Consider the following 25,333-nt stretch of genomic DNA (forward strand, 5'->3'; position numbering starts at 1 on the left):
ACGGACATAGTGCAGCACATGGGGAGCGCTTCGGGCAAGGCGTTCCTATTGGCGGTCGAGAGGAGCGTTTTGCGAAGCAGCCGACTTCAGCCGAACGCCGTGGCAAGGGGCTTGGTCCAGAAAGTCGTCGATATGAACGCGCACGGCATCGCGCTCTCGGACAGTCTTATTTCGGAAGCCGACACCAGGGCCGTCGCTCAAGATGCCAAGGTAGGTTTAGTAGCAGTCCTCCGCAGAGTGCGGAGCTTCAGCGAAGCTCGATTATGTAGTCGTGATTGGAGTCCCCAGAGTGGTTACCTGTGTAACACTGTCGAGTCGATACAATGTACGAAAGGCCGATTCATCTCTTCTGCGATGATCGCCACACTCACTATGAACAAATTACCCACCATGAGCCCTTGTGTAGACAGGCTGTCGATCAGCTCAGCCTATATATTTTTAAGTTTACTGCGAGGAAATCCTCCTTCAAGGTCCTTCCTTTAGAATTCCGACGCAGCATCGATCGACGCGTCCTATTACACAAGATATTAATCATATTGACAACTTAGGCTGTGCATTTCTTCCATCGGAGTGCAGTTTTCCGCGCCTCTTCGATTCGCTTAACACAGGGCATCTCTATAGCTGTAGCGACTCTCGTTTACACAATGGCATCGAAAAACGATTTTTTTAACCCATATTGACGGTCATGTAACAGAACCTTTCAAAATTTAGAAAGTTAATAACGGCACACTATGGGTATTAGGTGCCACTGATTCTGCACGCTCCTTTATTGCTTAGAGAGTTTTTTTTTTGTTAATGCATATTATTGCTAACCGCGATGTCTTTATTTTATGATATTTACTTCACTTGTTAACAAATGTAATTGTTAATGATTTCTCATTGGCTTCCAATGGTGCTGTACTTATACTGATTGCTTTTTGTAACTGCGATGATTTTCAAATGTTCTTTTTGTTACGTATTATCCTGAAATTTAATAACCAAATGATGTAGGTCGTTAGTCGGCCTCCCTCTGATGTAATCCTTCATCCCACACAATTTGACAGGTATAATGCATGCTGATAATGATGATGCCGCCACATTTATGCCACGCAAATAAGTTTTGACATACTCAATGAGGACGTCAAATTTCGTTTTGCGTGGCAGCAATTTTTCGCGTGAGGAAGTTTTTGAAGGCTACTTGACAAGCAAAATTGTTAGATACAACAAAGAGCGAGAAGTAGGTTTGTCAATGTAATAGTATGTTTTCCTTACCTGTACTGACCTCCTTTGAGTGCCAACTGTGTTTATTAGGAACCTGTAGTTTCCTGTTGTGATAGAATTTAAGGAATACCTTAAGAAAGCGGCCCTTGCACTCGACTACCGGTCTGCGTTGACAAGAATAGCTAACGTCCTACAGTGTGTACAGTTCGACAAAACTACATTCGTGACCAAATTCAGCGGCATTTTCTTTTTCGCAAGATCTGTTTAGCAATGGCTGCCCAGCTTCGCTTGTATTATGGGAGATATTCGCTAGCACATGGTCTCGTAAACAGTTACAGAACATAAAATCTTGTTTGTAACTACGGTTATTGGTCACAGCGGCGAATGCGAAAATGATCAGCTGAGACGAAGAGCAAGTTCCTAGATGGCTTTTGTTGATTCTCATGCGACACGTTACATTCACCCGAACAGGGAGTGCATCTGTCCTTGAGTAGGCATGGCCTGTGTGTAACGGTAATGTAATGGCTGCAAAAAGGTTATTTCATTTCGCGCTTCGCAACTGCTCAGAGCTGGGCTCCGCACTCGCTGCCACTGGGAGTCGCAGGCCGAGATAAGTGAATGATACGAAATGAATTGAGTGAGACAGGTTCTTGAATTATAGTGGCTCGTGCTCCTGTGCGACAGGCCCGTCACAACGACTAAAGTGTTCCCCAATAAAGGTAAAGGTCATCAGGTCAAAGCCAGAGGGCACATTGTCCGCCCATTATTGTTATATATAATATCGTCCCCGGAAGACTAGATGCCTTCAAGCGACGTTGGCAGGTATGCTCTCACTGCCACCGAACTTGGGGTCAGGTTGAAATTCACAATTAGCATAATGTAACCAAAATTCCTCCTTCTAATGAGCGCAGCATCAGGAAACTTGCTCAGTGAAAAGCCAGCAAATTTTGTGGTCTCATATTTTATTGACAAAAACATGGAATGCTTACAAGGAATTTAGTAAAAAGTTCTAAAAGGTGACGAAACGAAATCTCGCTATAGAAGTATTGCTGGAATTCTCGTGTTTTCAGTTCCTTTGCACTGGAGTATTCGATGCAAAGTTTAACTGCTTCAAAGAAAAACCTTAGTTGCTCTGTGCAGAGTGCTTGATGACAAAGCCGTGTAGTTTCTGAAGCCATTATTTAAGTGCAGGTATAGCACGCATGCTATTCTGATACGACAAAATATATTGTTTTATGGTCGAGCATATATTTGTGGAAACGAGGCCTTGCTGTTTAGCTATAGCATTTCTCGAACACTACCTGAAGCTTTCAACCCAATTTTGATTTCGTTTCAGCCTTGTCCCCCTGCTGAAACGTTTCGTATGCCGTTCTTGTAACTCAAAGTTTTCCGTTTAATTCTCTTGGAATCTCGATAGATTTTATGTATATCTTGTATAATTTGTGCAAGAATTGTATGGTCAACATGTGCAACTATTGCGCTACATATAGAATGTTTCAGCAGAGAACGGTGAGGTAGACGAAAAGTGAAAATTTCTGAAATATCTTCTGTGACTCTGCATAAAGCAAGGGGTCAGTAAAAGCACTGATTGTATCAATAAACACCCTGTCGCGAGAGCTGTATTATTCTCACGTAGAAAAATAAGCATGCTGCCTAGATTTCTTCATATAGGTACTTTCTATTAGAAAGAAAATGAGGCAGGGTAACATTGCTTTGAACTCGTTAGCGGGACGAAGGGACAATAATTAGTTATCTTATACATATACTATATACCTTGGTTTTTCATTATGGGCTGGAGAACGACTGATTTACAGATTTCAAAAATTGCAAGGCACCAATAGACATGCTCATATATACCTGAGATAAAAATGCGCGGGTGGGATTTTCTCGCAGCACAAAGTAAAGAATAAAATACTAGGCGGGAAGTATTACACATTGATCACTAACGTTAGTCTTTCATCCCGACTGTAAATATGGTACGTTATCCCCTAAAAATGAAAAAAAAATTATGCGGCTACGACATATTATGCAAAAGCATAACCCAATATCGTCATTAAAATAAGGACGCCGCATGCACTCACAAAAAATCGCATAGTACATGCGGAATTTTCACATATCGAGCAAGATACTGTCGCTAATTAAAATATTAAGACACTCTAGAGGAGAAACCTCTCCTTCAATAAGTGCACGTAATCAGTCAGCGTTCAGCCAGTGCCTTTATTGTTTAGTTGTTCCGTTTGTATGTTTTCATTGTTTTACTGGATTACAGCAACAGTAACATTTGCCATTTGCTCCAACGGTTTACGTTACTTACATGTGCCGCTGGGCTCTTATTCACAAAAGGCTATACTGCGTAGGAATTGTACTTGAGAGCGAATTCCGGCCAATCCTGATGCTGGACATATAATTAGCGAAAGCGGATGCTGAATGGCAAAGAACATTATTAAAAATATACTTTGTGAATTTGTTACCCTTCTATGAGTCGCAATACGTTGTTTGCTCGCACTGCTTTTATGATCACGGGGTGCCAAATGCCCGGCATCAGAGCAATCCCAGATACTTAAGAGAAGATTGCTTCTTTTTTAAATTGTGTGCTCATGAATATCACTCTACCACCGCCATTTTACGCTTTCAACATTTTGTTCGAACGAAATTAATGAAGTTTTGACACTTGATCAACCGGTCTTCCAAGGCTGACATTTTCTTTTATTGCAGATTCTCTCAGAGGAAATTCAGCCGTATCACGGTCTCATCAGATACGACACGTTCCTCGGAAACCGTTCTGCATTGAGAACATTGATGCTAGACGTTATAAGGTACAGAAACAAGCGACTGATTATTCGTGGTTTAGAATTTAGTATACTGATTGTGAAAGCTAAACGCTAGAGAGCAGGGAATGCGTTGAGCAGCGCCATGTTTGCAGTAACCTATGTTTGCAAACCAGGCTTCAAAAGATCAGATCTGCGCTTCTATTGGTGCAGGCAAAACACATAATTTCTTCTATGTGCCTACGATTTTTTAAATGTTTAATAAATTTATTTATTCAGACGCATTTATTCCCAAACTAACATGATCTGTATTGCGTGTACATCTGCAAAGACGCAGTGTGCCCCAAGGTCAACAGCTCAGTGTTGCGTCGCTAAACTAACCAAGTGCGCGCGCCTGTTCCAATTGGCAATCCAAGCTCCTTCGAAACAGTACCTCCCTTGGCGGCTCAGGAAGCACTTCTAAGGCAAGAGAACGTGGCGTAAGCTCGACAATGGTACTTACTATCGGCATTATTTTGGACCATATTGATACGTGTACTTATCTTTATCGGGCGACCACGTTTCGCCGCTTAACAAATGCAATCGCACAGCGCGGGACGCGCCTGCATGTATCCGACGTTTCTGGAATGTTATCGATGCTTCTACCCGGCTGTCTGTTGTCGCCGAACCTTGTGTTATCTGATTTCATCGCGTAGCGCGAATGGTGTAGAACTTTGTGGAAAGCACGCGGGTCCAAACGATTAGTCTGGAACATTCGACGACTGCTCTATAAAAGCCGACGCGCTTGACCCGCTGAGCAGATTTTCGACGATCGCCGAGCGTGTTCGCCGCTATCGTTGCGCTATAAGTGTAGCCTGTTTTGTGGGCACAGGTTCGCCCAATAAAAGTTAGTTTTCTTGTTCGTGCTCGAAGACCAAGTGAGCATCCCGCCCCGCTCCAGCATTGTTATTTCGGTCGGCACCGAAATACCCGCTGACGTAGAAGGCGTCATCGAAGGCGACCAACGTCTACTGCTAGACCGTGAAATTTGCGTCGCAAGAGGGATCGCTCGACTGCATGGAGGGAAAACTGATGTGTTGCTGACAAACTTCAGCCAGGAGTTCAAGCACCTCAACAAGGGCACGACGATCGCGTACATCGAGGAAATTCTGGAAACAAGTAATGCGTTTGTCCTTTCGGATTCCGCCGCATCTACCCCGACGACCATGGTTCCCGAACCAGACTACGACATTAATCCAAGTCTCCCAGTGATTAAGCAACAGCAGCTCAGAAGTCTGCTCCGACGATACAAAAGCTGCTTTTCGACGACATCGAGGATTCGACAAACACCAGTCGCCAAGCATCGCATAATCACCGAGGAGTACGCTCGACCACTCCGCCAAAGCCCTTACCGAGTTTCGCCGCGAGAACGCGAAGCTATAAGAGAACAAGTCGACGAAATGCTGCGCGACGACATCATCCAGCCGTCGAAAAGCCCATGGGCATCCCCTGTTGTCCTGGTGAAGAAAAAGGACGGAACCCTACGTTTCTGCGTCGATTATCGTCGTCTGAACAAGATCACGAAGAAGGACGTATACCCCCTTCCACGGATAGACGACGCATTGGATCGGCTCTGCAACGCTAAGTACTTCTCCTCGATGGACCTCAAGTCTGGCTATTGGCAAATAGAAGTCGACGAAAGAGATCGCGAAAAGACCGCCTTCATCACCCCAGACGGCCTCTACGAGTTCAAGGTTATGCCATTTGGACTGTGCTCGGCGCCTGCAACGTTCCAGCGCGTGATGGACACGGTTTTAGCGGGATTGAAATGGCAGACCTGTCTCGTTTACTTGGATGACGTCGTTGTATTCGCCGGAAATTTCGACGATCACCTTAGGCGGCTTGCCACAGTACTAGAGGCCATCAAGTCATCAGGGCTCACTCTGAAGCCAGAAAAATGCCGCTTCGCTTACGACGAGCTTCTGTTCCTAGGCCACGTCATCAGTAAATCCGGAGTACGCCCCGACCCCCAGAAAACAGCTGCCATCGCAAAGTTCCCGCAGCCCACCGACAAGAAGGCAGTGCGTAGATTCCTTGGCATGTGTGCCTACTACAGGCGCTTTGTCAAGGACTTTTCACGCATCGCCGAGCCGTTGACACGTCTAACTAAATGTGATGTTGAGTTCAAGTGGGAAACGCCGCAGGCCGACGCATTTGAAGAACTCAAACGACGCATGCAGTCGCCGCCGGTACTTGCGCACTTCGACGAGTACGCCGATACAGAAATCCATACTGACGCCAGTAGCCTAGGCCTCGGTGCCGTTCTAGTCCAGAGGAGAAACGGAGTCGAACAGGTGATAGCTTACGCTAGCCGGTCGCTGTCAAAAGCGGAAGGCAACTATTCTACAACCGAAAAGGAATGCCTCGCCATCGTTTGGGCTACAGCTAAATTTCGCCCTTATCTTTATGGCAGGCCATTCAAAGTCGTCAGTGACCATCACGCGTTGTGTTGGCTAGCGAGTATAAAGGATCCTTCAGGACGACTGGCACGGTGGAGCCTCAGACTACAAGAATACGACATCACTGTAACCTACAAGTCAGGACGAAAACACTCCGATGCCGATTGCCTATCACGCGCCCCCATTGACCCGCCGCCGCAAGATGACGAAGATGACGCCTTCCTTGGCATGATAAGCGCGGAAGACTTCGCTGAACAGCAACGGGCAGACCCGGAGCTAAAAGGCCTGGTGGAATATTTGGAAGGACACACCGACGTTGTCCCCAGGGCATTTAAGCGCGGATTATCTTCCTTCACGCTTCAAAACAATCTCCTCGTGAAGAAGAACTTTTCACCAGTCCGCGCCAACTACCTTCTTGTTGTCCCGTCAGGACTTCGTCCAGAAGTATTGCACGCCCTACATGACGATCCGACCGCTGGACACCTCGGTTTTTCCCGGACACTATCGAGGATACAAGAAAAGTATTATTGGCCGCGCCTGACCGCCGACGTCGCCCGTTATGTCAGAACATGCCGAGACTGTCAGCGACGCAAGACACCGCCGACAAGGCCAGCCGGATTACTACAGCCAATCGAGCCTCCTTGCCGACCATTCCAGCAGATCGGGATGGACTTGCTGGGACCCTTTCCGACGTCAACAACCGGAAATAAGTGGATCGTCGTGGCGACAGACTACCTCACCCGCTTCGCTGAAACTAAAGCACTGCCGAAAGGTAGCGCAGCCGAAGTGGCGAAATTCTTTGTCGAAAACATCCTGCTTCGACATGGCGCCCCAGAAGTCCTCATCACCGACAGAGGAACGGCCTTTACAGCGGAGCTCACCCAAGCCATTCTGAAATACAGTCAGACAAGGCACAGGAGAACCACGGCCTACCACCCGCAGACGAATGGTCTTACGGAGCGGCTGAATAAGACCCTCGCCGACATGCTAGCGATGTACGTCGACGTCGAACACAAGACCTGGGATGCCGTCCTGCCGTACGTAACATTCGCTTACAACACGGCGGTGCAAGAAACAACACAGATCCCGCCGTTTAAGCTGGTTTACGGCAGGAACCCGACGACGACGCTCGACGCCATGCTGCCCCACGTCACTGACGAAGAGAATGTTGACGTCGCTAGCTATCTCCAGCGAGCCGAAGAAGCCCGACAGCTCGCCCGCCTACGGATCAAGAACCAACAGAGGACCGACAGCCGACACTACAACCTCCGACGACGCTTTGTTGAGTACCAGCCCGGCGACCGTGTTTGGGTTTGGACCCCGATACGCCGACGAGGACTCAGTGAGAAACTACTCCGACGCTATTTCGGACCCTACAAGGTCATCCGACGTATTGGCGCTCTGGACTATGAGGTCGTGCCAGACGGCATTTCGCATTCACAGCGGCGCCGCGCACGATCTGAAGTGGTCCACGTGGTGCGCCTTAAACCCTTTTACGGACGCTGACGAACTTCGTCATTTTGTTCTTTTCTTTGCTACGAGTACTTTTGTTTATTACCTTCGTTTGTTTGCAGCATCGGGTCGATGCTTTTTAAGAGGGGGGTATTGATACGTGTACTTATCTTTATCGGGCGACCACGTTTCGCCGCTTAACAAATGCAATCGCACAGCGCGGGACGCGCCTGCATGTATCCGACGTTTCTGGAATGTTATCGATGCTTCTACCCGGCTGTCTGTTGTCGCCGAACCTTGTGTTATCTGATTTCATCGCGTAGCGCGAATGGTGTAGAACTTTGTGGAAAGCACGCGGGTCCAAACGATTAGTCTGGAACATTCGACGACTGCTCTATAAAAGCCGACGCGCTTGACCCGCTGAGCAGATTTTCGACGATCGCCGAGCGTGTTCGCCGCTATCGTTGCGCTATAAGTGTAGCCTGTTTTGTGGGCACAGGTTCGCCCAATAAAAGTTAGTTTTCTTGTTCACAGTATTGCTACTGTGTTCTTTCTTCAACGTCACCACCACGTGACAATATTGATCCTTCATTGGCCCCTGCGCCATTGATACTTATGTGGTACTTGGTGGTACATTTATACTTGGGCACGTTTTATCTTGGGTATGACCGGGGTAGTTGGAGAAGTATGAGAGAGGCCTTCGCCCTGCAGTGGGCGTAACGAGGCTGATGATGATGATGATGATGATGATGATTTTATCTTTATCGGAGCAGTGTGCAACTACATCGCGCGATCGTTTTACGCCGTGAGATGAGTGCCATTTTGCTCGGCCCTAACACATATTACGTGATTAATTGATAAAGCATGTACCAAAGATTTGCAGATTGGCCACAGTATTAGCATATTAGTCGTTTTAAGTAGGCATCGACACCGAATGAGGTAAATAATACATTCTATACTGCTGTCTCATTATTCTTAAACTCGATTATTCGCGCATGTTGAGCGCTCTCTGATTCGAATCCCACATATGTGAACGCCGTATGGCTGTCATTATGTCTCTTAAGATGTAGGACGTCGAAGAATGTGGTCTGTTTTAATCATACATTGTGAAATGCAAAGCATAGAGTGCTAATTGGTGGTTCGTTTTCTGACAGCCAATGATTATTGCAAGTGTATGTATGCAGCCGTTATGTTACAGTGGTTCTTTTCACATTTTGCCCTTAGTAAATGGCACACAGACATACCTGGCAACCTGCGAAATAAAAAAAAAACGCGTAAGAAAATTCGGCCGAACCTATCTCACGATGAGTTTCGACGGTAATGCGTCTAGCATTGAATCAAGATGGTGACCGTCGAAACGAGTTACGTATGAGGCGTGTAGTGCAGCGCGATGCCTCTTTCCCGTTTTCCGAAGAACCCTCGGCGCCACCTAGCGCCGCCGCCCAGAAGCCTGCGCGCGGCCTCCGAAACCCATGGCGCGCCAATGCGTGCGAACGCTAAGAAACGCCTCACGCGGCAGCCGGGCTCCTCTTTCGCGTTTCTCTCTGGACACGCTGCGCCATCTAGTGCAACTTACGAGAAGTCCGCGCGTCACCTCCGAGACGAGACGCGTGACGCGCTAGTGCCTGCGAAGGCTGAGAATTGTTCCATCACTTGCCACATGCTCAGTGGGAGACACTCAGTGACTCAAGTTGGCGAGAGGTACATTGCAGAACGGCACATAACCCAGTGCACTCATGGCGCAGCTTGCTCAATCATTGATGTGAAATGCGTTCATTTAAAGTGGCACATTCGTACAATAAAGCATCATTAAAAGGCTTTCTAAATTTTTTTTTTATTTGGCGGGCATGGCTTTCGCGACGACAGTAAGCCGTCGATGACCTTCGTGTACCGAGTGTCGGGGATCAGCCGTACATTTACGCACCTGTACTTCGACAACTTCTACTCAACGAAACTGAACGAGAGGAACTTGGTGAGTTCGATTTACTGTTCACCTTTCTGTTGCCTTTTGAAGCGACTCGAAGCTGCAATCCTAGTGATCCTTGAGATTCTTACAGAAAAAAAAATAACTTTATTGAATTGGGGAAAGGGGCAGAGGGGGTTAGGAGCCTCATTTGCGGGGCTCCAAGTCTGGGGCTGCAGTGGCTTCTGCCGCGAGGATTAAGCAAAATTGTCCCACCGATGCATGGACGTGCCTGCCCGGGGTGTAGCGACTAGCCACCATCCTTGTACCACATCTCATGGGCATGCCAAAATAGCCCACCAAGTTTAAATACCCACTTATCTAGGTATAATCTAACACACTGGAGCAATGGGAGGCACAACCCGCCAGCTCGGATTCCTAGAGATTATCAGAACAGCGCTAGGCAGCCACATTCAAGAATCTAATATAGAGAACCATCGTGAATTCTTTCTGCCGTTGTACTCCTCGACCGTTTCTCTAATGAAAGCAGGAACTTTACGTTGCTCACACAAATATAGGCAAGTCTGAAATAAGTAGCACTTTAAGCATACATTTTATATCAGCAACGTATGTAAACACACCCGTGTTTAGAGAGAGAGAGAGAGAGAAAACTATTTGGTCCATTAAGGGTTTAGCGTTCGGTCTTCGTCTTCGTCGCTGCAGACGGTTGACCTTCTTAGCAGGGTTGGGCCCCTAGTCCAGGGCTCCACTGAGCCGCGCTGCTTCGCTTGCGTGCTGCACCATTGCCCTTTGGGCCGCGAGCTCGCAGCTGGTGAGCCGGCTCTCCCACTGCTCCGTACCCGTGTTTAGACAATATTTGGGATAGTATGGAACATCATAGATTCATCTACTGTATGGCAGTTCTAGTATTGCCAGTCGTGTCGGCACGCGTTGCGTTTGCGAAATGGGCACTTAAGCAACAAAACTACCCATTTTCCTTGCACGTGGGATTTGTTTCATTATGTTTGGCGTGCAAGCTTACTCGAGTTATACATAGATAGGCCAGTTCCTTTGTCGTTGAAAAAACTGAGGGTTCACATCACCTCAAGAGCTTCCAATATTGGAAGCTCTTTAGATCAAGAAGTGTGGTGATGCTTGTTTTAGTGAACCCTCACATTCTCTATCGACAAAGGAACTGGCCTATCTTGTCAGCGGCGCTTAGAAGCTGTTCTGTATCATGTCTTCGTTGTGCGATGCAGAAGACGGCACTGTTTTTTTCTTGTTTGGTTCTTGGCAGCAGCTATTTATTGCTGTGTCAAGAAATAAAAAGCTCAGTTGTTAGTGCGCCTACGTGGTTATCCTGGGTCGCCTTGCTTCCTCCGTTGATTTATTTGACGCCTTCGTTGTAATCATTTAGCTTTAGACGTAAAGCATCGCCTGTTATTATTACTAGATATTTTATGTATAATTTATTTAAGAATGGTTGCATTTTTCTGTAGAGCTCAATCATCGACGATGACTTTGCCCATCCTTTGAGCACATACAGTGGTAACAAATCGATAGCAATTTCAATGACGCTGGGGGGAAAGCGGTGCCCACCGAACACATTGGTTCACTTTGAGACGCAAGAAGCCTGCGTTGAATTCGACTTGGATATGCTAGTGGTAAGTGTGGGAAAATATACTTTATTCCATTCCATTCAACGTGGCTGTCTCAGCAACCTGTTACCGGCTGAAAGATTTTATGTATGAGCATGAGATTACCTTCAAGCTTTGTACGTGTACGCAGCGCCAGAGCTTGCATGGTGGTCGGTGCTATTTCTCCTACATACACCTGGCTTGATTTCAGTGAGCTTTACCGCGTGCTAAGGTTGCATTCACGGGCGATGTTCTTAAAACCCAGCATCCTTTTTCCCAGGCAATTATTGTGTTTATTCATAGTTATCTAACAATTCATCATATTGGTCATGAAAGAGAAACACGTTTCGCCCTTGTCTTTTAGGGAGACAAAGTTTTAAGCATTCTTGTTGCAGGAAACTGCAATTGTCCTTGTCAAGACCAAATTTGGTGCGCTTCGCAATGTCCCATTCAAGACGAAATGATAAGGAACATCTTAAGCTATAGGCGGGCTTTAATTAGGCACACTAAGCATTACTTCTTGGGTTGTACAACACAGATTCTCAAAATGAGCGTCGCCCATTTTTTTACACAAATTTATTAGTGGTTTCACAGTTTAGGGCAGACTGAGTTAAAATTTTGACACCTCCCACATGCTCTAAGCTTCAAAAGCATGGCACTATGTTGCTAAATTTAGCTGCAAATATTTCTTGTGTGTTAGTGATGGCAGAATCTGTCATGCGCAGTTCCGCACAAGTGGTTATTTCCTTGCTTGAACTTCTTCGAGCCTCCAACAACTGCCCTCAAACCAGTTGTGCGGCAGGGCGAATTCATCACTCGTTCTCGGACATGCTGTCTCTGTAAATTACGTCTGACCAACACAAAGCGGACCGTAGGTTTTGCGTCTGTTACATTTGCACCACCGTTACAACACCGCTGCTCAACGACCTATTGAATATTATCCGTTTTTCTTAGTCAATGTCCGAATTCTTACCGCAGCCTTCGATGCTGATTTTTTTCTCTGGTCCCGTCAACGCTTCAGCGTGTATTTTCGAGAAATTTGTATCCCGCCTCACCTAATGTCACGCGATGATGGTGTAAACACTGAGGCTGGCGAAAAAAACCGCAAAAGTCCGTGCGATGCCACTTACCGCGTTCTTTCCATCCACCCTGGCAAAGTAGTACTTCTGTAGACCACGATTAGTAAGGCCGGTTTATCTGAAATGCATCAGTCTCGGTGCATCAGCCCCGACAGAGGCTTAGAGGAAACATTCTCGATGAAATACTGTGTTGCACCAGTTGGTTCAATCTCCAACCGTCACTGCTAAGATTATCATTAAGGAGAGCCAGCCACGACCGCGCTAAAACGCAGCGGTTGCGTTTGAACAAGGTAGTGAGACAGCAAACAGACACGTAGTACTTCTGAAGTTGGTGAGAACTCGCTCATACAGCATGGCTGTCTTTGGGATATCAGTGCTCAGATTGACATACGTCTGTGAAAGATTTTTTTTTTTTTTATCGAGAGACATGTGTGTACATTCTTGTCTACACCAAAAACAAAGTCCTTTCTATTTAGTTGAAGAATATTACAACTGTCAGTTTGCCGAAGTAGAATGCCGCACGACAGCAATTCCGCATGTTTGTCCTTTTAATTGCAACCTGTTCAATATAAAGACGAGATTATGTTCTTTTTTTTCATCGATTTCATGTTTGTATGGTTGGAAATGTGGGGTCGCAAGTGCTGCTCGTATTTGCCGCGTTGGGGAAGCAGTATTGACACTTTTAGATCACCGGGTTACAGTCACAAACCATTGTTCGTTGGACGTACGGGACAAAGTGCAACACAACCGTGTTTTCATTCCTAAGGCATGTTTTATTTTGCAGCTTTGCGCACTGCCCCCAGCATACATCCAGTGTCTACAGTACTCAATAATGACAAGACATTACGACACTGGAGACCACGTCTCAGAGGACGTCTTCTTCGAAGTGGAATCTACTTTCACTGCTAAGGTCGGTATGTGTCAGATACATTCTTAGATGTACAAGAGCGCCGTTAGCGTAAAACCGTCAAGGGACACAGAAACGATCTTTGCGATTGTGTACGAGCGCACTGATTTGGTAGTGTAAGTACTTGCGAAGGGCCCAACTATAGCGTTCGGCATTAATCGCGCAATTTATTGCAACGTTTTAAATGCAAGCATTGCCAGAGATCGCAGCAGCGCGACAGTTTTCCCCGCACCTGCCAAATGTATAAAGGACTCCACAAAGGACACCACGCATGGGATATCAAGGGCATGGATGTTATTCTTGCGAGCAATCTGGTTCGCTTCCCAAGCGACGTCATCTGGCATACTTCAAGAATGCCGCTCCACTAAGCTCGTTCTTAAGATTATTTGTACGCGTTATAATATGCGTACCTGTAAACATAGAAACACAGACGCAATAAACGTAGGCATCCCTTGCAACCAATGGCGTACGTTCTGCTTGAGAAAGCGGGTCGCGCGCTGCAGCTGCTGTTTGTAAATGCGCATTTGAGTGCGCATGCCCGACGAAGGGAGTGAAATGAGAAGTTGCTTACGAAAACGAGCGCTCTATTTGGTAGACTTGCAAAACTGCACAAAGTAAGAGCAAGGGAGTGGGCAGGGCATGTGTCAAAGGTTAACAACAGTGCGATGGGGGCGGCTGCCGATGGGACAGCAGCAGAAACATTAACGGCACCAGCACTGATCTATGCATCCTCAACGATGCTGGTAAGCCAGCACTCTGCACTTTTGCGCAGAAGGTGCGCGCAGTGAGTAGAAAGCAGGGACTGCTGACAGTAAAAAACAGGAGTGGCACATGTAAACTTAACTTTGAGAGCGCAGTCACCACAGTGACCGTAGAAACTGCGCCGAAAAGGGCGCGGGAGCACATTTCGCCCAAGTCAACCGAAACCAGACAACACTGCCATCATCTCATCGCACTGTGGCCCGTGCGGCGAGATTAGCGATGGGACTGACGATGGGAATGAAGTTGAGGAGGAATGCCGCCGCTTCAGTAAAGCGTAATGTTTCACCACTTGTAGCTCTGTAAATACAGCGAGTGTGATATCCCGTGCGATATACTGTCTGTGTCCATGCAGCACTCTTAGGTGTGACAAAAATTGTAATAGGGACAATTTTATCGTAATGTTGTGGTTGCCACGTACCGGTAAATAGAAAAACGGCTTTCTGTAGGCGTACGGTATGGTGGTTTTGCTTGCCCCTTATGTGCCACAGAAAAATTTCCCCATCCGTCAATTTACCTGTTTAATTTTCGAAACTTCACGAGGAACACCCGAGCCAATGCCCAGACGAGAGTCAATATAAAAGAAAAGCTTTAATAAAGAAAACAACACTGTCCCGAATAGGAAAAAGGAAACAAACGCAAAATATAGAGCACAACACGAGAGTGAAAAGGACAGGCGCGTACTTTCAGCTAAGGTTTTTTGAACAGACGTGACGCTAAATACAAGCACATGGAACGAGCAGCGTCCCTGCACTCTAAACACCGTCTGCCTGTCTTTATTTATAATACGCTAGTGTGCAAGGGTAATATAGAGGCGAACTGAAAGCGACGCTTGCTGTATACATGCCTTGCATAATGCTTCACGCCATCTAGGGTAAGACACCGGGACAAAACGCTCTTAAACATTCTAAGATAAGAAAAACTTTAGCTATGGCCTGCAGCTATGATGAAAACGCCCGTTCTGATTGCTAAAAGATTTAAGGAATGCGAACAGCCTGCTTACTTAGTTGAGGCCACAAAATGCTGTATGCAGCATGAAATCACTAAAGGTGGTGTCACTTCTCCCGAGGAACTACAATAGAAAGTTTAATTGACCCCTCTCTCCTCTCTTTTCGGCTTCCGCCTCCAAACACACATCTGTGTTTCTATACAAATTAACCTCTTGGGATCGCTGCAGACTAGCGAGGTCGCGTTTAGTCCCTTTCGGATTGAAGCCGCTGGCGATGATGGACGAAGTAGTTAAGCATCTGCAGGACTGCGACCAAGTTTGTTAACAACATTGTTAACTTATCTAGCACAGCGCTTACAGCTGATCAGGTCAAACTTCTTTTGAGGAGACTTGACATTTCGCTATCGTCAGGTGAACTCGCACTCTACCAGGCCATCGATAACTTCGCGCGTAATCTGCGCCTCTGGAAATACGTGCACGACCACGAAACAATTCTAGCTGAGCAAACACTGATTGGCTCGGACAAACCATAGTGTCCAAGTGAACGGAGGGATAATAACCCGGTAATTTGTATATTAGCAGTTCAAGAATTTCAAATCTAAGCGTACGCGAACAGGGTACCGATTCCGGTTCCGGTTCGCGCTCAATTGGTACGATTGCAATGAAGAGGTTGGATGCGGCGAGAAAGTTTGACAATTGTTTACTAAAGCCTAAGCATTCTTTGCGACCAGACACGCATAAGGTAGGAAAAGCAACTAAGCAAAGCTAAGCAGAAACGAAGCCACAGCCGAGCCAAACAATGCTTATACGCATTAGTAGACGATTATTAGAATTTCTGTAGCTTTTTCTCCTGTGGGACAATGGTGAAGAAAGGCTCCTTCCTTTCATATAGGAGCTCAACGCGCTCCACCCATCGATCAAGTTCACCGATAACATTTCTGAAGCTATTATCCACTTCTTGGACGTCACGGTTTTATTGGAACACTACCACCTGCCTAAAAACTTTTACAGAAAACCGCCAGACAGGTGACGATATCTACACTTTGAAAGCAGCCACCAATGAGTGTGTAAAACGGCCATCCCATACTGTGAAATTTACAGGCACCGCAGAAATATTTCCGGCATCCAGGAAGTTTATAAGCACACCCAACATCTAAAGCACTTCCTATTGGAACAAAATTATTGCGAATACATTATTGACGGTAGAGTTTCCTGCAATAATTACTAGAAGGAATTATGACGCTGCAATCGTTCGGCCGCCATGGGAATAATGGGAAGTAGGTGGAATCGTCTGAAGTTCGTGCTTCTGGATTCAGACGTTCTTGTGGCTTTCTTTATTACGCTTTACTTGCCTTCGTTGTCGTAAATTTCAGAGCAACCTACATCTTTGCAAATGCACAATTGCTACTAATTGCTATGTTTTAGTTTTTCTAGGTGGCCAAATCGAAACGCCCCAAAGGTCTCAAGGCTCTCACTTGCCGCGAAAAATTCAAAATTCAAATGCATGCGTCCGTGGCGTAATGGTTTCAATGTCGTACGTTTGGCTAGAGGTCCTGTGCTCGAATCCTGCAGCCGGACATTTTTAAGAATGTTGATTTAATTATTTATTGCGCAGTATTGTGTTGAAATTGGCGAATCTACAAAGTCGCGAAGTCGCTTGAACCCAGAATGACGAAGTTTTTAGCAAATCGATGTACTACAGATCATTCTCATGCTGGTACAACCACTCCCACTGCAGCTCCCGTAGACACAAACGCCAGCATTCCCTCTAGTAATTATTGTATGAAACCCTATGTTATTTATGACGCCATATCACGCGCTCGCAACGTGAACGCGATGACATAATCCAAGAAAAACAAACGTGTAGCTGACATTTACCCGTAGCTGAGGTGCAGCAGCCCAACACCATAGACGCTAAGTAACTATGCTGGGTCATGCTTTCCCTACATTTCATTATAATCAGGCAAAGTGACCAATTACAATCGCTCGTCACACAGCCACCTAGTGGGTGTACAGCGAGAATAAAAGCCTGAAGGACCTTCTTGCCAGAGCTAAAATGAACCCCTCTGAAATTGAGCCAGGATGCCATCATTCTGGAAAAGCTTCGTTGAAAGGTGCGCCTACATATGATCTGAACATGCGGGTCTAAGTTGCAAGCTGCCTTAGATTTCGGATTAGAAATTACCGAAAACGTTTACTGTGACTCCAGTAATGTAATGCAAACACTACAGTGCAACGTCAGTGGGAAGAACATACTGTACAAACTGACACGCCATTGCGGTTGCGTTTCAAAAACCAGATGTATCGCGCCACTTCCATGCCGATCTTACCCTTATCAAGGCACCTACGGCTGCCCAAACACATCTTCGACCGCATCTCGGCAACTCTACTGCAGTCCGGGCTTCGTAACGCTCGTGAACGGGAAGTGTGCAATGCCTATTTTATATTTAAATATCGGATGCTACCTTCCAGCATAATGAGGAACCTGGGAGACTCTCCTACTTCAGAGTAGTAACATAAGGGGAAGGCTGTTCTAGAGCAATATGTAGAAACCTCAAACCATAACTAGGATAGGACCACGACTGCTAGAGATGACCGTACTCGTAGGGATTTTTCTGTTGTTGTCTACATACGAAGATTGTTATGCTCACTCTTTATACTTACATGCGTCACTTACGTGGATTTACAAAAACAAACTTCATAAGCAGTTTAAAACAGAAAAGGGAGTCTACGCTCCCTCAAACCGCCACCCTGTTTCCCACCATTCTTTGTCTACATCCCTCGCGAGGCACGATGTGCTGCGGTAGCTGCAGCTGCTGCAGCACTGCCAGTGCAGTGCTCCCTCAGCAACGCCAGTGCGGTAGATAAGGGCTACAGGGCCGCCACATGTGCACCGTGAGTTCTTTATCTTAGACGCCGCCGTTGTACGCTTGCGTTACCCCGTCGCTTAACGGCTCTGTTCACGGAGTCTAAGCGACGTTGTCCGCGACCGCCCGCGCCTTCCACACCGATCCCAGGTTTCGTCAACACTTGCTTTCGACGGTATCACTCGGAACGATGCCCTCTTCTGGCTGTTCGTCAGCTATGGTCATGCAGAAGCGAACATTGTGCCGAAGCTCATATATGCCGCACGTTCAACTTTCCGTAATTTAACTTTTAAGTAACTTTTGAAAATATCGTCACAATACATTTTAAGTTTTCGTTTACGACAACGCCTCAATTGTACGACAGTTTCCGCAAGTAACAACTGACCTGTCTCAAAGGAATCCGGCCTCAATCCTTCGTGAAGGTATGTTTAAAGAGAGCCATTTCGCCAAATTTCGGAAACGTCATTGTGGTCAACTTCAATATACTCCCGCTTAGATACAGTAGACTAGTTCCACCCATTCTCTCAATTCTGGAAGCACCCTTAGAGGTCCTCTTCGTTTTACCACCTCACCAGCGCTGTAGTTTCTCTATGAGTTGTCACGTATCCGCAATGCCATCCCTGGAGCACCAGTGAAAGGTCGCAGGGGACTAGATGTGGTGTGTAGGGAGAGTGTTCGAGCACAGTGATGAAATGGTGTGCCACGAGCTTACGAAATGTAGATGCAGGGTGTGCAGGGCTAATGTCGTGGTAAAGTATCCAGATAACTTTCGGTAACTTTATTCGCACGCAGAGCACAGGATCTCAGGCGCTTCAGGACCTCCCCCCTTATGAAAGCTACAGGGACAGTTTGACTTACAAGTACAAATTCGTTGTGAAGAATTCAATGGCCGCGGAAAAAAAACGACACACATGATCTTGAATTTTGCCGTGTACTTTCGCGGTTGTGTTTCTTGGCCTTGGCTCATTCTGCTCAAGCTTGCCTAGCTTTTTTGTTTTTGTGGTTGATGCGGAAGAAGTAACCTCAATAGGCCTCTACGACAATCTATTCATTTATCACTTGATAAGTTTGGCATTTCCTAATGTAATAAATTTATGCAAGGTATTTCGCAGGTCAAATTAAAAAAATGTGAATGCTGCCGAAACAGTGAAGCTGGTGGTCGTTTTCTCAAGTTTGAACTCGTAATTCTGCGCATCTTTGTCCCCACCCGTTTATTTGTTTCAAACAGAAGCTTTCTTATGGAGCGGCCTCTCCCGGACTTCCCTAATCATGGCTCCTTCTGTCATGCTTGATAGGAGCGTGCCACGCGTCGCGTATCACATGCACGCGCTCCAGTTCTCTTAGTCCATGGACGCACGCACGGATGCAATGTGTAAAATAGTCAAACTTAACCATGTTGCTTGCGTCGTACTCCTCTCGGAACACATCTGTTCTCACCACTGTTACTTCGACAAAGGCCACCTTCGTCATAGGTACATCAATGCGCGTACGTCGCACAATGTGAATTTGCACGAACTGCCGTTTTTACAGCGAAAGCTGTGTATGAGTAAGCTTTCGTAGTTTTTTCGGCGTCCGCGAACAGAAATGTTCTTATCGATTACTAACAAACCCATACACAATGAGTTTCGTTGTTTGCTTTGTGTGGAATCACGTACGGGTGCGGTGCGGCGGCGCAGATGGGAAAATCCGGAACAGATTAGAACACTCGCCGTGAAAGATAGCATGGGGTCAAGGTTATCGCCGTATATAACCAGGAAAGGTATCGCCGCTAAAAACAGCTGCGTTATCGATGGGGCGGCCACGCATAGTTCGTACACCCGAAGAACAAGTTGCGTACGAGGGAACAGTAAAGAGAATGTAAACCACGCCGGCGCGAAATGACCACCGACGAAGTACGATGCTGAAGGAAAACGGCAATAGCGAGCGCGGGCAACCATTCTACTGTGTGAAGATGGAATGGCAGCGTAAGCACTTCGCGTTTCGTTTGAGAGCTTTGACTGTCGTCAGATGTTACTGCCTCAGTCTTCAGAGAGTGGAATGGTTGTCATGTTTTTTTCTTTCGGCTGAGCTTGTGAATGGTGTAGCGGACAGGCATAAACGTAACGTCACATTCAATTTGTCACCGATACGGTGCGTGCATGAAGATAAAATGCATAAGTTTTCACGCTGCATATATGTCAAGAATGAAAATTGTACGAATTGCGTTTAGCTTCTTAGTATTTAAGTCCCTGCTTCCTGAAGACTTTGATTCACAGCGATTCCAAAGTGTGCGATCAATCTGAACATTCTTTTAAAAAAAGAACATTGGACGGGGATAATTAAGACCTGGCTTGCGCCAGGTGCCTATATACTTCGTAGTGTAATGCCTTCGGAGCTGCGTTGCCAAGCCCGAGGGCGCGGGAGCAAATCCCAATCGATGGGGGTGAGATGAGAAACGTTCATGTACCGTTCGTTGGATGCATGTTAAAAAACTCCAGGTGGCCAAAATAAAGCCGGTGTCCCCCACTAAGGCATGTCTCCTAATCGCATCGAGGTGTCGGCACGTAAAGGGCCCAAACTTATTTTATTATATTGATTTATTTATGATGCCTCAAATGTCTCTAAATGGGAGCTTACATGAGGGGTGGGCACATATTGAACAAAACGGCCTGTTCGGTTAGGTAGAATAAAGGAATGCTCTATCAAATGTCAGCGGTTTATTCATTTTGTGACCACTGGTTCTTGAAAGAGCGGAGAGTAATTTCTGCCAGAGAGAACAGATGAGAAGCAGGTTTCAAATGTTGAAAGGTGTCCAATCCTGTATTCAACATGGACACAACAAACTGCTACACAACGTTATATCGTGATTTGTGAATGCAACCAAACAAATACGGCTCCTAATAAAACAATCCCTAAGTGCGTCTCTCCAGGCCCCATCGCTAACTTCATGCACTGAAAATGTAGATCGCCATATGAAAAGCGGCCTACCGGAAAAATTTTTCAGATTGGTTCATTGCTAGAGATAGGGACGTACCCAGGAGGGGGGAGGGCCCAAAGGGAGGCCCGCCTCCCCCCCTCCGAAATTAATCGGCATATCCCCCCTCCCCGCCCACGCCATCACTCCTCACACACATTTCGAAAGCGTCGACAAATCAATCTATTCGGCGGCCAATATTTGCAGCGAAAGCTGTGTATGACTAACCTTCCGTAGTTTTTTCGGCGTCCGTCAATAGAAAAAATCATCATGTGGGCCGATCCTGGTGATAGTGCAGAAAGAGTCCAAGCTCATTGCCAGATACCCCCGTGGGCTCGGCAATCTGTAACGCGCCCTTCGGGACCTTAGAGATGGGCCCACGTATGGGGAGCGCTTAACAACGGATTTACCTTTGCCGGGGGTAGGCCCGGCATTGCACTCACTACCACCGGGCTGGACCCATGTATGGGGAGTGCTTAACGCCTGCTTCAACTCGGCCGTGGGTGTGCCCGGTATGTAGCCACTTTTCTGCAGTACTAATGAGGGCGTTTTTCTTACCTTGCGCGGCGGGCGCAGTATGTCTAGATTGTTTTAGGCTTGTAGCGCAGCTCGGAAGAGCAAAAAAGGAAGGAGGTATAGGGGTAATCAAAGGGAACGGAAAACAGAGTGAATTTGACCCCTACCTCCTTTGAACAGAGTAAATTACCGCTACCTCCTTCCTTTTTTGCTCTTCCGAGCTGCGTTACAAGCCTAAAACAGTCATGACATACCAACTCGCCCAAACTGCCACGCTTTTGAAGTATGTCTAGAACCGCAGCGTCCTGCGCTTCACGCGGTTGTACGGGACTGGCGGCCATGCATCGTTACGCAACTGCCCAAATAACAGCACGAGTCGATTTTGCCACTTGGTAGAGCAGTAAACAAGGGATCCAAAAGAACGGTGATTGTTCATCAAATATATATTTATCTCTAACCCTTACAGAACAAATTAAAAAATCGCTACTGGAAATCTTTATTTTACACTTTCGCTTGTTCGGTTGTTCTTGGCTGTGTTCTTGCGCTTCTTTCATGCGCGAGTCCATTTAATGTGATTTCTTGTTTGCCAAGTAAAGGCTGGGTGCCTCTCACAGGCGTACCTGTGAGATACTCCTGATTTAGATTTTCTTTTGCGGAATTACGCATCTTTATGGCGAATGGTGGGCATTATTCACATTTGTGCTTCTAAAGGTACCACCTTCCGCCTTACTTGCACAGAAAAGTTACCTTGGGTTGGGCCCCCTCCCCCCAAAAAAGTCCTGGATACGTGCCTGGCTAGAATTAATAGGATAACTTGAAATGTCGCTTTGCTATGTTGCCAGAAGGCGAGCTCTAGTGCCAACGTAGACCACTCACTCCTTCTTCCTCCATTAAGCTGTTCATACGTGAGTTTACTTCCCGGCCTTCTCCCAAAGCGGTTATGAGGGACGATGTGACGTTTACGTCAACAGCCCCGCCTCTTCTTTATTTCCTCTTTTGGCTGTGCGGTGTAGCCTAACATGGTGGCCACCCACGTTCTACATTGGACAAATTATCGAGGTAACGTGCCACAGTCGGTGGCTTTTCAGGCAGTGATCCCCACGCAGGTGCTTTTGTGCGTGTGGATTTTATCTCTGGTGGCTCCCTCGAGAAAGAAAGGGGACGCGGATTTATGCTTGAAATTTAAGCTGTTTTTGTGCCGTGCTTGACACTTCGCGGATACGATTGCCGTCGTGTTGTCTATGCGCCGCGATTCTCAGCTTGCCATGCTTAAACCGTGCGAGGGGCCCGCTAAGGAGCCGCACGCCGGAGATGTCGCTTCACACATCTTTGAGACTAGAGTAACCAGTCTGCAATTGGGTATGTGGCTTGAAAGTGTACAGTGTCACTGGGTAAGCCTTTTTCACATAAGAGAAGGCTACTGCTGGCCGATCGACATGAACCATGGATTGCCGGGACGCCCATCGTATTAAGCGCTGCTTCGTTTTAGTGCATTTGTTGAGTTAACAGTTTTTTATTTTTCAGGTGCGCTTGATTCTGCAGCAGCTCACACGGGCCGGAACGTCACCTGTAGCATTCATTCTCGAACGTTACGACAAGGAAGCACAACAAGCGTTAACATACTACAACCCGAATCTAAGTGCTGACGTGGCATGTGCTGCCACGCCATTCGGCTTCACGTCTGGAGTGAAAGCCGAACTTGCGAACTTGTGATACGGGCCCGGCGGGTCGCCATCGCGTGGCTTGAAGATAATCTCGCTCGAGCGTTCGTTGTTCTTTGATTTATTTATTTTATAGTTGTTTTATATATAATAAATGAGTACGGCGTCACTCTTTGGTGGAGACCATCTGGCGAAAAAGAAGAGGTGCTAGGGAAACATGGATGGGGTACTTTAAAATTCACTCAAGCGAAAATTCCACTCAGGCTTCGTTTTCGTGCTGTTTTTTACGTCCTCGGATACACATGTGGCAAATCGCGTTCCCACAGAAGAAATTGCAAATAAACGTGGCTGCACCACGTGCCTTTAGAAACTCATCAGTCAGTGCTTCAAAAACTATTACGCTCTGGCAGGATACGAAACTAAGTTAAATAGAAACAGTACAAGAAAGAGCGTCACTTCCAACTAAACTTATATTGCTACGTAGTAGTTTGTGCCGCTATGAAAGGACGTTGTGAGGAGGAGAGGAAGGTCGATCAGTGGTATCGCTCTGTCCTGTGTTATAGAGCTATGCACTCTTCATATATGTACACACACACACACACACACACACACACACACACACACACACACACACACACACACATGTATATATATATATATATATATATATATATATATATATATATATATATATATATATATATATATATATCATGATTATCTTTAGTGCAATGTGCCTCCATTAACTAACATACCAAGGCATTTATGCTTCTCCCTGGTTGAGCAGAGACAGTCTTCACTCACAAAGCAGGGCAGCATAAGCAAACGTGGAGATATGTCCTCGTTGACAGAAAACTCTTGCTCATTTGCCCTGCCGTTCACACAGTGGCCTGTTTGGTCACTTTATACCCTACCGCAAGCAAGCGGAATTTCGCACACTACGCCGACCGCGCAGCCAACATGGTGCCTAACGTGCTTTTTCCCATACAGAGAGAGCTTCTGCGGTAATGGAGTTTAAGGGAGAAAGACAGCCAGCTTTCGTGGAGCCGAAAGAAACGATAGGTACGTTGTACTTTTCTCAATTTGTAAGACCTTTTTGTGCACATAAGGGACAAACTACGGTCTTTTCTTCATAGCGGAGTGCCTTTCTACTTGCCCTTTTTATTTTGAAGGAAGGTTTCAAGTGCTACAACCACTACAGAGAAGGGATACCTGGTTGAACGTCGCCGCACGATTTGATAATTAGAATCTTCAGGCATCTTGTCAAACAAAACCTTACCTCAGGGGACGTGGAAGCTATAACACCTTTGACAAGTTTAGTGTGCGTCGTGTCGAACTGTAAAAGCTCCTTGCATGGACATCACTTCATACAGGTGTGTCTCGCGGAAGGCCCAACGTCTTACGTGCAGTGGTGGCAAACTGACTCTTCTACAGCAACAGCTTTTAGGGGTCTCTACTCGCTTGGAATCAACAGTCGTCGTCGACGTCTGTAACAACACGTTCATTCATAAATGCGTCTGTTTGTCTTCCCGCAAAATCTTAAGCGCTGTTAGGGATCTGTGTGCGTTTACGTAAGGCTTAGGCATCAATAACAACCACTTCAGCATCATTCATCATTGCGGCGAATGAATAGCACTGCTTAAGGTATGCGTCTCACAAGGAAATGCCTGCCAACCTGTGAACTTTAATATGTGTAACAATCTCGCAGACATGACAAGTCGGATGGCTACACGTACTCTTTCTTTAGTTCGCCCTGAGGATATACCTTTTGTTGAATACATAGGCATTTTATTCACGATGATTTAACTTGAGCCGCAGCACACTAGAAGCATCAATCATTCGACAACAGGAATTGAAGGGCAGCACTGATTTTTTTTTACCTCTGCGTGTTTATTAGCTTCATTGCTGCAGCTGAATTCGTCAGCTTCAGGCACAAAGTACACATCTGGACATGCGGAGTCTTCCGCTGCTACGAGACGGCTGCGTAATTTCCACCACAGAGCCTTTCCTGTATTCTTATAATCGTTCTTTTTGCAGCCCTCGCAGTTCCATTCCATGACACCTTCGAATGTTTTTCCGCTAGCACTTTTTTTAAAGGTTGACGCAACTTTCGCAAAGTCGTAGAGCTGGTCTAACTACGCAAAGCATAAGGCAAGAAATATGTGGCAGTGATAGCAAGGTTAGTGCTGCGCTCGAACTTTACTGACGGCGTTCTAACTTCATGCAGACACGACATGCTGGTGC

At 46.4% G+C, this 25,333-nt stretch overlaps 1 protein-coding gene across 1 annotated transcript; it reads left to right on the forward strand.

Moving 5' to 3' along the window:
- On the forward strand, positions 1-23,258 carry LOC126540095 (uncharacterized). The gene is made up of 5 exons (XM_055076380.1): positions 1-210; positions 3,916-4,016; positions 9,725-9,830; positions 13,262-13,387; positions 22,953-23,258. Exons 1-5 carry the CDS (start codon positions 19-21, stop codon positions 23,139-23,141), a joined length of 714 nt encoding a protein of 237 aa, XP_054932355.1. The 5' UTR covers positions 1-18; the 3' UTR covers positions 23,142-23,258.
- Positions 23,259-25,333: the final 2,075 nt, after the last annotated feature.

The sequence above is a fragment of the Dermacentor andersoni genome, chromosome 2 (assembly GCF_023375885.2).
Source record: "Dermacentor andersoni chromosome 2, qqDerAnde1_hic_scaffold, whole genome shotgun sequence".
Lineage (NCBI taxonomy): Eukaryota > Metazoa > Arthropoda > Arachnida > Ixodida > Ixodidae > Dermacentor > Dermacentor andersoni.

Excerpts from the sequence above, each read along its gene's own strand:
- LOC126540095 (XM_055076380.1), top strand. The coding sequence starts at position 19 with ATGGGGAGCGCTTCGGGCAAGGCGTTCCTATTGGCGGTCGAGAGGAGC. Across the intron at positions 4,017-9,724 it reads TTGATGCTAGACGTTATAAG|TAAGCCGTCGATGACCTTCG; the intron begins GTACAGAAACAA and ends TCGCGACGACAG. Across the intron at positions 13,388-22,952 it reads AATCTACTTTCACTGCTAAG|GTGCGCTTGATTCTGCAGCA; the intron begins GTCGGTATGTGT and ends TTTATTTTTCAG.